This window comes from Corylus avellana, chromosome ca7 (assembly GCF_901000735.1).
Source record: "Corylus avellana chromosome ca7, CavTom2PMs-1.0".
Lineage (NCBI taxonomy): Eukaryota > Viridiplantae > Streptophyta > Magnoliopsida > Fagales > Betulaceae > Corylus > Corylus avellana.
In genome coordinates, this window is record NC_081547.1 from 28,093,749 (window position 1) to 28,105,787 (window position 12,039).

Here is a 12,039-nt window from a genome sequence, read left to right on the forward strand (position 1 = left end):
GTGTTTTGTTTTGTTTTTTTTTTTTTGGTTAGTTTGCTATTGTGTGCTTCAGTTTTGGAACATGTGCTCAGCAGAGATTTGGTGCGGTTTTTAGATTGATTTTTTTTTTTTTGTGGTGTTTATTTTTGTAATGATTAATAAAAATGAGAAATCTAAATATAATAATAATATTAAAATAAATATTATTTAATTAATATATAAATATTAAAAAAAAAAATAGGGCCCCATTTAAAAGTTTCGCCTATGGCTCAAAAAACATTGAGCCGGCCCTGCTTGTAGGAAGAGGACGGATACAATAATGTGGAACATGTTTTAGGTCGATTCGTGGAAGAGCCCTTTTCTTTTTCTTTTTCCCTTTCTGTTTTTTTTTTTTTTTTTTGGGATAACTTTTCTAGTCCACACACGTGAACATATCTATGTCTATATATATACAACACACGCAGTAGCCAAGTTTGTAGCTGAACCTTCAATGGCAAGCAAAACCTCTACTCGTAGTACTCTTTCTTGGCTTCTCCTCCTCTGCCTCGCCTTCACTCTGCTTGTCGGTCACTCAACTTCTCAGAATGACCGAAAGGCAAATATCTCTATCTCTATAGCTGAGATCTCATATATATATATATATATATATATATATATATATTGTTCGCTTTGTTTGATCATGCGGAACAATTTATAGATACGATAATGTGAATGCAGGCGTATATTGTGTATATGGGCAACAGGAAGATGGATGAGGTTTCCACATCATCCCTTCACACAAGCATGCTACAAGATGTCATTGGCAGGTTATAAAAGCATGCAGTACATTGGGACCATTAATAGAAAGTTGTTAAAATGATGGCTGATGCTTGAATTTCTGTCTAGAGGAATAACATTAACTATATTTTTATTATACAACTTTCTCACATTAGTGTTGATGTTGCCGTATGTGCTAACCATTGAGTTATTCTTTATTAATAAATAGATAAATGATCAAAAATCATTATTAATCTTATCTTTTACCCATCTCCCTATCCTTATGATAAATAGGTGAATCCACCACTTAATTTGTGTGAGGCCTACATAAGTCTACAAATTCAATGGTAGATTCATTAGATTTGTACAAAGAGATGGTTGAAAGAATGATGTGTAATTTGTATAAGTTAGTTAGGATTGCCATGTCAACATTGTAAAATAATTGTGCGATAAAAATGTAGTTTATAACAATTTTTTTATATTTTATTTATTTTATTTATTTTTTTCTGTTTTATAAAAGCCATTCCGAAATTATATTTCTGAATGTTGTTAGAAAGATGTAGGACATGCGGCAAATAGACGCTAAATTTTTTCTTGATGTTTTGGCTCCTTGGATTTCCGGCGATGGTTGTATTAGACGTTTTTAGTGTTAAGGTTAGGCTAGTAGGGTTGAGTGGCGAGTGAAATGAAAAAAAAAAAAAAAAAAAAATTGGCCCTCTCGATGTCTCTTTAACCAGTTGTCTTACATGATCTGCTCGTGAGACCGATTGATTTAAATTTAAATATATGTTAAAGTATGAATTAAATGATTAAATTTATCTCTTTTTATTCACTTAAAGTTTTGGTATAAGTGATGATTTACAATAAAAAAATGTATATGCTTGCATTTTGACAGTACTAGATCGGAATCTCTAATCTATAGCTACTCGAGGAGTTTTAGTGGATTTGCAGCGGAACTAACGGAGCAAGAAGCTCAAAAAATAGCTGGTCGATGAACCTAATCTCTCCCCCCATGTTTTCTATATCTACAACAAAAGTTGTAAGTTTTAACAATATTAATAAATGCAGGAATGGAAGGCGTAGTGTCCGTGTTCCCTAGCCAACAAAACCAGCTTCATACAACAAGGTCATGGGACTTCCTTGGCTTTCCACAGAATGTTCAAAGAAGACCTATTGAAAGCGATATAATTATAGGAGTGCTTGACAGTGGAATTTGGCCGGAGTCAGAAAGCTTTAGTGACAAAGGATTTGGTCTAGCACCTACGAAATGGAGGGGCACCTGCCAAGCCTCCATCAATTTCACTTGCAACAAGTATATCTATATATATCATTATAACCTTATTGTTTGAGTAATGCTAGAATTTTTTTTTTTTTTTTTTCATGTATCTTTGTTTCCTCAAAAAAATTATGTAAGTTCTAAAATTACCATTAAATTTGTGATACAGCACTATTAAACTTTGATTCGATTTTTTTCCTAACTGCACGATCACATGTGCAAAAACAGACACATAGAGTAAAAAAAAAAAAAACAACTAACAAATGTGGCTACGCTTATGCAGTAAAATCATTGGAGCACAATATTACCGTAGGAGCGGAGTTTTTGGCGGAAATGACGTGAAATCTCCAAGAGATTCCGAAGGCCATGGGACACACACAGCATCAACAGCAGCTGGGAATTTAGTTAGCGGGGCAAGCCTACTGGGGTATGGGTTGGGAACAGCACGAGGAGGAGTTCCATCGGCACGTATTGCCGTCTACAAAATATGTTGGTTCGATGGCTGTGATGATGCCGACATTCTTGCAGCATTTGACGATGCCATTGCTGATGGCGTTGACATCATATCTCTTTCCGTTGGTGGACACCATGCACGGGAGTATTTTAATGATCCAATTGCCATTGGTGGCTTTCATGCTATGCGAAATGGAATATTGACATCAATGTCTGCTGGTAACGACGGTCCACGTCGATCAACCACCGCAAACGTTGCGCCATGGTCTCTCTCTGTGGCTGCAAGCACTATAGATCGAAAGTTCTCCACTCAGGTCCAATTGGGTAACAATAATATCTATGAGGTAACTAAAAACTCCAGTCCTGCTATATATGAATATCTTCTTCATTTTTTACTCCAATTTATTTGTATCTATAAATTCTATTTAATTTGAAGAATTTCTGTACTCCACGTGTGTGTAGGGAATTTCAATTAATACATTTGACCTCAACAATAAACAGTATCCAATAATTTATGGTGGAGATGCACCAAACACTATAAAAGGTTTTCAGAGTTCCGATTCCAGGTAACTACAAAATGAAATTTATGTATTCAATAATTATTAGTTTTGATGTGCATATATATATATATATATATAGACAAAGGGAATAAGTTTATTTATTTGCTTTTGTTTGCATGATGAGTCTATGAAACTAGCTGGAGAAATATTCCTTGTTTTTTCAAGAATAGGAGTACCAATTGTAGACACATTCGAGCATGATACTTAAAATGGAACTTAATTATTGCTAAAAAAAAAAATACAGGTATTGCTTAAATAATTCACTGGACCAAGCTTTGGTGAAGGGTAAAATTGTACTTTGCGATTTCCGGCTTGATGGGTCAGGGGAATTCGTAGCTGGTGCTGTAGGTACTGTGATGCAAGGCCAAGAATCCCAAGATTTTGCTCAATCTTACCCCTTGCCTGCATCATACCTTCGCTTGGTGGATGGTAGCAAAGTGTACTCATACATTAAATCGACAAGGTATTATTAATTTAAAATAATATAGACATTCAAACAAGTTTGTAAAACTTATAATTCTAAAGAACACACCTAATTTTCAGGGGAGCAACTGCGACTATTCAAAAAAGTAAAGAGGTTAAAGATATAATTGCGCCTTACATTGTGTCTTTCTCATCAAGGGGGCCAAGTAATATTACACGCAATATTCTCAAGGTAATAATCTTATTAACATTTGCGATCTTAATTGTATTACTCATTTATGTTAGAATAAATGAAAATATAATATATTTTCCATATATTTTATATTTGGTTGAAAGAGAGAGAAATGAACACAATAAATTTACGGGTGGTTCAGTGTTAGGCACCTACATCCCTACTCAGAATTGTCCTAAAGACTAAATTGTCATTTCGTTTGTTTGTGAGTTGATGTAGCCGGATTTAGCTGCTCCTGGAGTTCACATCCTAGCAGCATGGTCCCAAATATCCCCAATTTCAGGAGTTACGGGTGATAAGAGAATGTTGCCATACAATATAATCTCGGGGACATCAATGGCTTGCCCACATGCTACAGGGGCGGCTGCCTACATCAAATCCTTTCACCCCACATGGTCACCTGCCGCTATCAAGTCGGCTCTTATGACTACAGGTAATATCTATATGATGTATAATCCTCGATCTTGATAATTTATTGCATCTATGACTAACTCACTCCATTTGGTGTATTACTTGCGCACAGCTGTTCCAATGACCGCTCAAAAGAACCCCGATGCTGAATATGCCTATGGCACAGGCTATATAAATCCTCTTAAAGCTCCACATCCTGGTTTAATATATGATATTGATGCACTTGACTACATAAATTTTTTGTGCGTCGAAGGATATAGTACCTATTTATTACGCCTTGTTACTGGGGACTACAGTACTTGTTCTAGAGCCACTAACGGAACGGTCTTTGATCTAAACTATCCTTCTTTTGCTATATTCGTGTCGCCTTCCAAATATTTTAGTCAAGTTTATCATCGGACTGTCACAAATGTTGGATCACCGACGTCTACGTATAAAGCTACTGTGACTGGTACCCCAGCTGGACTTAGAATCGAAGTGAAGCCTAATGTTCTAGCATTCACATCTCTTGGACAAAATCTAACGTTTGCGCTCACTATTGAAGGAACGACAAATAAAGACATTGTCTCTGCTTCTTTAGTGTGGGATGATGGAACGTTCCAAGTGAGGAGCCCCATTGTTGTAGGCTTGTAGCTGTTGGTGATGATTGATGCATGACATTCTCTACTACATATATGTATTACGTAAATAATAATTGAAGCTAAAGCTTTGAAGGAATATGCATGGAATATTATAATAAAGCGATGGCGGAAGATGGAGGACTGAAAATGGTTGTAATTTGAGCCTTTGCTCTAGTTCTGCATTGCACTGTAATTTGAACCTTTTTAATATAATGCTCTATTATGCTTAGTTTTCCTTCTAACTTGTTATCATTAGTTGATCAAATGAATGAATGTCGTCCATCAGAGTAGAAGAAGTAGACCTTTGATCAGAGTCTTAATGATTTGACCATTGACAAATGTTGTTCATTTTGATTATAAACCAAGATGAATGCTCCATGCCTTAACACCAGCTTGCAATAATTTCCAACATTTACCTTTAGGGTTACATTGGACTGGGCATCGAATTTGGGGCCGGATGATACAAGGCCTGGGTTTTTGTTTTAGTTGGATTTGCATAAGCCCAATCTTGAACTGGACTTTGAGTTACTTTGCAAACCAAAACTCAAAACAAATACCCTTATCCAAACAAGTAAAGAAGGTTTTTCTAAAAATGATACATGTCTTTTTAAGCTATTAAAAAAGCATGCGAGAAGCACGAGCTATTAAAAAACCAAGTAATGTTTAGATCAAAATTCAATAGGGATCATCCTAAATTCAATGATGATTTTAAAAGCCACATCAAATTTAGAAGAATAAAAAGATGGTTCTCAGCATTACTCTAAACAAGTAGAGAAACGATATAATTCTTTTCTTTTTCAACCATTTTTTTTAACTATATCCATAGTGAATGGATGATTAATCCACCATTGAATTTGTGTGGGTCTACATGAGTCTATAAATCTAATGATTGATATGTTTAATTTGTAAGATAAGATGAGAAAAAGATAAGAAAAAGATTGACGTTAATAATTTTTCAAAAAAATTTATTTCGCCTTCTCTCTAGAATTCCTCTCTCTCTCTTTTCTTCTAGACAACACCAACAAGAACTTAAAGAGGAGGGAAGATCTAGGCTCCACCGGACTCTGTTTCTGGCGGGTTGCTTTAGATCCAGATTTGGTCTCTTCAACCTTAGATCTGATTGTCTTCTTCGGCCAAGGCGTGTCTTCCGAAGGGCTGTCTACGATGGAGTGCTCCTCCGAGGCTGCATGTGGGGTTTTTCTTTTTGTTTTTTTATTTTTTATTTTGTTTGTCCTGGCCTTCGGGTTGAGGATAGATTTTTAGTTTCTAGTTGTTTTTTATTTTTGTTTTGTTTTTGGGCAACCCATGTTCTAGATTTAGTATGTTCGAAGCAGATCTGTTCCTTAAATGTAATTGTACATGGGTTAGCGGAAGTTTGAAGTCATTTTTATGACTTTGTAACCTTCATACCTTTTGGCTATGATTTTTCATAGTTGTATGCTGTATGATATAAGAGCTTTATGCTCATGAAATTTTTTCAATGAAAATTTCATATTTTTCAAAAAAAAAAAGAAGGAAAGGGAAAAGGACACGAAGGCAGTCTTTTGCACACCTGTACAACTCCCAGGTTACTACAACGATGATTCAGCACAATGTAAAACGCACATACTTACAAGCAATTATATATCCTACATGTCAACAATTAAATTCAATTTCTGAAAAAAAAAAAATTATTGGGTTTGATTTTCTCCGTTTTCTTGTCAAAAAGTTAAATCCAAGAATCGATGAGAAGTTTTATTGAGAATAACAAACAACCTACGTAGGCTCAAAATAAAAATAAAAAAAAGTAAAAACAATGAAACATTAATCTTTTACAATGCTTCTTTCATCTATTTCCTCCCTATACCTCCTCCTTTTCTCTCTCTCTCTATGCAGAAATTAAGATGAAGTTAATTTGAAGTGCAACAAGTTGCTTTGTTCATAATACCCGATAGATTGGAAACATTAATGGTAGTGCCATGAGGAAGGCCATTGGCGGAAGCACCCTCCTAGGCTGCTAGAGCCGCCTTGCTTATAATGTGATAAATATCCAACAAAATGGCCTGGAATGCTTTCTCAATATTAAACGCCTCCAATGCCGAAGTCTCAAGGAAAGGGAGTCCTTCCTTCTCAGCCAAGATTAGAGCATCTTCTGCCGGGAGAGATCTAAGATGATTAAGATCGGCCTTATTTCCGTCCAACATGATGACAATGTTGGAGTCCGCATGGTCCCTCAGTTCACGGAGCCACCTCTGCACATTGTCGAAGGTTTGCCTCTTGGTTATTTCGTACACCAACAGTGCTCCTACGGCACCTCTGTAGTAAGCACTTGTGATGGCTTGGTACCTCTCTTGACCGGCTGTGTCCCATTTTGTGCCTTTACCGTCTTCCCCTGTACCTGCATTAAGATAGAGCTAGAGAGGAAATTACAATTGAAAGGCAAATTATTATAAAGTTTCTCCAAAATATAAACGTGGCCGTTGGTTTTCAAGTGATGTGTCAACAACTATCTCATTTCTTTATGCCTTAATTTACTAGAGATTACATAAGATGAAATGGTGGCACATTACTTACGTTCACTAACTATTGGAAATTGATTTAATTAAACCATTAACCCTTAAGATCATAACATAAAATATTGTGATGCCCAAGTTCAAATAGCAGCTATTTTGTGGATGGAGGAGACTTTTGTACGTAGCCAGTGTTCGTTCCTTAACAACGACTTCATTCTAGTTTTTGGCAGTACGTTTTTCCTGCAACAATCATTTCACGATGGTTGTTGCCTTTACCGATTGAGGCTCTTCATTGAGTCATTTTGCTGTTTGTTACCGCCTTATATCTATGACCCTTGAAAAGGCTCGGCTCATTCATGGTTCTTTTATAATCATGAATGAAATCATTGTCTGCTGTTTCTCTGTTTGTTTGTATTGTCTCTACCATTTGGGCTGTATTGTTGGTGCGCTGAACCCTTTATTGTTGTTCAATCATCTGTAACTCGTTTTCTCATATTTGAACAAAAAAAAACAAAAAAATCTGTAAAATACAGAGAATCATTCAAAAAGTGTCATCCTATGTTATCAATGATGACGCAACAAAGTAAATATGTACACAAATATATATATAGTCTACCAATGAATTAATCAATTCTTGTGACGCCCACGTTCAAATAACTATAAAATACAGAGAATTATTCATCAAAAAGGAAAATACATACAATTTTTTTTTTCTAGTTTTGTCCCCCCTTCCTAAAATTCTAGGATCACCCCTGTTAATATCGCTATTGATGAATAATTTTGTAATGATAAGAAGGTGATGGTTGTACCATGAGATATACGAGGGATGCAAACAGGACCATAGTGAATCTGCCAGTGTAGGCATCTGCTAGGAACCCTCCAAGAAGAGGCATCGATGTTGTTACTCCTGCCCAGTAGTTTACATTTTTGGCTGCTGTTTTGAGGTCCAGATGTATCACTTTGGTGAGGTATGAGATGAGATTTGTTGCTAGCCCAAAGTAGCTCAACCTCTCACTAAACTCAATTGCTGCACCAAATACAAAAGACATGGCAAATTAAGCTGACATGACTAATAATATTAATACCCTTTTCAGAATACTTTTCAAAATAAAAATAAAAAACTTTTTTTTTTTCAAATTACTTTTTTAAACCAAAACCAAAAAACAGTTTTCAATACCATTAATCATTAGCCTTTTAGGAACAAGCAATGCTATAGAATACATCTCAATTACTCTAAAAATTGTTCTAAAGTGCCATTATTAGCTGCTGCCAAACACATATAGCAAATTGTCAAGGATTTAAATGCTCTGCTATTCAACTCCTCACCCTGTAATCCTCCCAAATTCGAATGAAATAAATGGGTTAATATGAATATTCCTCCACAATCCATCACCTTATGAAGAAAACTTGTCAACATGGCCGAATTAGGAAGAATCATGGGTTAAATCATAAATGAAGTGTTATAATCTTAAAGTTGGAATAAAATAACAAAGCAGATAGAAACTGGAGAATCATGGAGACTTATATTAATAATGTTAGGCTATGTTTTGGCACATTCGGTTTGCATGTAAGTTGGTGAAAATGAAGTATCTCAGAATATCCAGAAAACAAAATCTGAAGGGCCTGTCTGGCAATGATGACGCAACAAAGTAAATATGTATATATATTTACATATGAATATATGTATATATATTCTCTCTCTCTCTCTCTCTCTCTCTATATATATATATATATATAGAGAGAGAGAGAGAGAGAGAGAGAGAGAAGATAACTTCTATAAAGAGGTGGTGCAAACCACCTCCTTTGTGCCCACCAATGAGCATTTGATAACTAGGAAAATCACACTTTCAAATGAGATGAGAAGCACTAGATTAAAATCCATTCTCCCATCATAAAAACTAAAAAATAAAATCCTCCTCAAGCCCATCATTTTCTCTCTCTCTCTCTCCTCACTTCTCCACGCTCTCTCTTTCTCTCCCTCTCTCTGGCGGCAGCAGTGACCATTGCCAAGCCTAGCTCAGAGCTGCCGTTGAAGGTGCCGGAGCCCAGCCCAGAGCTGCCGAAGAAGACATCGGAGCCCAGCCCAGAGTTGTTGGAGAAGATGCCGGAGACCAGACCTCTCCGGTGCTCTCACTTTCTCTCTCTATCTCTCTCTCTCTCCTGTTCTCTCTCTCCGATGCTCCGGCCATCTCTCTCCTTCTCACCTACGAAGAAAAAAAATCTGGTTTGGTCGAGACAAAATTTTTGTTTTTGTAAAAGAAAAAAAAAAAAACCACAACAATCAATATTAAGATCATGTAGGAAATTATAAGTTGAATTTATAAGTTTCAGTGTATAAATTCGTTCTTTTTGGATCTGGTTTTAGTGTCAAATAATCTGGGCTCCGGCGTCAGGCTGGGCTCCGCCGTCTTTTCCGGCAAAATCTAGGCTGGATTCCAGCATCTTCAACGGCAAGACCTCTGCTGCCGCCGGAGAGAGATGGAGAGGGAGAGAGGGTCTGAGGGAGAGCTCACCGCAGGAGAGAGAGAACGAAAGAGAAGGAGGGAGAGGGAAAAATGAGGGTTTTTGTGATTTTAGGAGAGAGTTTTTAATCAGGTGTTTTGAGTCTTATTTTAGTTGGTGTAATAATTTTAGTTGTCAAATGATCATTGGCAGGCACAAAAGGGGTGGTTTACACCACCTCCTTACCAAAGAATTTATCAATTCTTGTGACACCCACGTTCAAATAACTAAAAAATACAGAGAATTATTCATCAAAAAGGAAAATGCATACGAGGGATGGTTGTATGCATTAGTTTAATTTGTCCCCCCTTCCTAAAATTCTAGGATCACCCCTGCTAATATGGCTATTGATGATTAATTTTGTCATGATGAGAAGGTGATGGTTGTACCATGAGATATACGAGGGATGCAAACAAGAGTGAATCTGCCAGTGTAGGCATCTGCTAGGAACCCTCAAAGAAGAGGCATCGATGTTTTTTTTTTTTTTTTTTTTTTTAAGCAAATAAGGGAAAAGGGAGAGGGAAATTACAAGGAGGGTGGCCAACCCAAACAACAGCCCAAACTAAACCAAATTGCAAAGCAGAAACAAGATAAATGAAAACCAAGCAAGGTAACAAGAGGGAATGGGTCAAAAAAATGACTCGGCCGTATAAGAGTACCAATGCAGCCACAAAGGGCAGCTATCCAAGGCAAAACAAAGAAATTTGAAGAAATCTTTGCAAGCAAAATAGAACTTGTGATTGAAAAGGCCAGATTTGGGTCACCGACAATCGGCCACACCATAACAGAATACAGTAAATACAAACAGGAAAATAAGAGAAAAAGCAAGAAAAAACAAAGACAAAACAAAGACAAAATAACAACATCAGTGGCGGAAACAGCCAACAACCGAGAGAAGGGGCGGAGGAAGACGCTGCACGGTGGCGCGTGGCGTTTACGCTCCCGCAAGTAAGATCTACACTCGGGCGTGTGGGGGCCACGTGCCGTCTTGTGGTGGACGGACGAAGACGCTGGCAGGAAGCGAAGGAACCCAGGATCACGGTGGAAGGGCGCGTCTGTGGATATGGCTTCCTGAAAATGACAGATCTAATTTAAAAAAAAAATCAAATCCAAAATCTTCAGAGAGGTACCAAATCCGGGGCCGAGGATCTAATTTAAAACACAATTGCTGCGCCAAATATAAAAGACATGGCAAATTAAGCTGACATGACTAATAATATTAATACCCTTTTCAGAATACTTTTCAAAATAAAAAAACATTTTTTTCAAATTAATTTTTTAAACCAAAGCCAAAAAACAGTTTTCAATACCATTAATCATTAGCCTTTTAGGAACAAGCAATGCTATAGAATACATCTCAATTACTCTTAAAATTGTTCCAAAGTGCCATTATTAGCTGCTGCCAAACACATATAGCAAATTGTCAAGGATTTAAATGCTCTGCTATTCAACTCCTCACCCTGTAATCCTCCCAAATTCAAATGAAATAAATGGTTTTATATGAATATTCCTCCACAATCCATCACCTTATGAAGAAAACTTGTCAACATGGCCGAATTAGGAAGAATCATGGGTTAAATCATAAATGAAGTGTTATAATCTTAAAGTTGGAATAAAATAACAAAGCAGATTGAAACCGGAGAATCATGGAGACTTAGATTAATAATGTTGGCTAAGTATCCACTTACTGATGATAAAGGAGGAGGCTTTCCATACACCAGTTGAAGCACGGAGAGGAACTCTTCCTTTATGATCCACAGAAGAATCATGCACCCATTTGTCTTCTTCGCTTTCTGCTCGACCACCCATCTTTTTTCTCTCCATTTCTAGCTCCATCTTTGCTCATGAAGGAAGAGAATATTACTGGTTAGTAGTTTGCTTGCTTTGCATTGCTTTATAGTTGGGGGGATTCTTCTCTTAGTCATGGTGCGGTAGGTTCCTCATTATTAGCTTTCAGCTGAAGACAAAAAGCTACCAGTTAAATTTGACCAAGTAGAACTTCTGACCAGCATTTCTTACAAAAGTTATTTTCAACTTTTTGCCTATAAACGTCAGGCCTCAATAAGGGACAATTTTCATTTTCTAGGGTCATCAACGGAACAATAAGGCCTAGGCTAAATCAAATTTCAGGAGGGCTTGACGTGAGAAAGTTGTCGATAGCTGCAGAACTGAACATGACCCAAGTTCCGACAAAAACCCCCTGCCTACTGTTTACACTTTCATGTGGTCGAATACTTAGAAAAGGACAAGCGACGAAAACTGTACCTTTTAATTGTGATACACTTTCTGTTAGTTTAGGTTTTGGCACATTTGGTTTGCCTGTAAAATTGTTGAA

The 12,039-nt window shown here is 36.8% G+C and overlaps 2 protein-coding genes and 1 pseudogene across 2 annotated transcripts; 1 reads left to right on the forward strand and 2 right to left on the reverse strand.

The window, feature by feature from the left end:
- The first annotated feature begins 469 nt into the window (after window positions 1-469).
- Window positions 470-4,918, forward strand: LOC132188160 (cucumisin-like). Its single transcript, XM_059602561.1, has 10 exons — window positions 470-574; window positions 697-785; window positions 1,631-1,722; window positions 1,804-2,047; window positions 2,295-2,808; window positions 2,927-3,030; window positions 3,269-3,487; window positions 3,568-3,679; window positions 3,899-4,112; window positions 4,203-4,918. The coding sequence occupies exons 1-10, from the start codon at window positions 470-472 to the stop codon at window positions 4,721-4,723; spliced, it is 2,214 nt and encodes a 737-aa protein (XP_059458544.1). The 3' UTR covers window positions 4,724-4,918.
- Window positions 4,919-5,440: 522 nt separating this feature from the next.
- Window positions 5,441-11,540, reverse strand: LOC132187105 (protein NRT1/ PTR FAMILY 5.6-like; the record flags this gene model as incomplete). The annotated part of the gene is made up of 3 exons (XM_059601279.1): window positions 11,393-11,540; window positions 8,012-8,229; window positions 5,441-5,458 (listed from the first exon to the last, which is right to left on the reverse strand). Coding segments are annotated over exons 1-3 (384 nt in total), but the record flags the coding sequence as incomplete, so codon positions are not given.
- LOC132187659 (ras-related protein Rab2BV-like) lies at window positions 6,699-7,093 on the reverse strand (annotated as a pseudogene).
- Window positions 11,541-12,039: the final 499 nt, after the last annotated feature.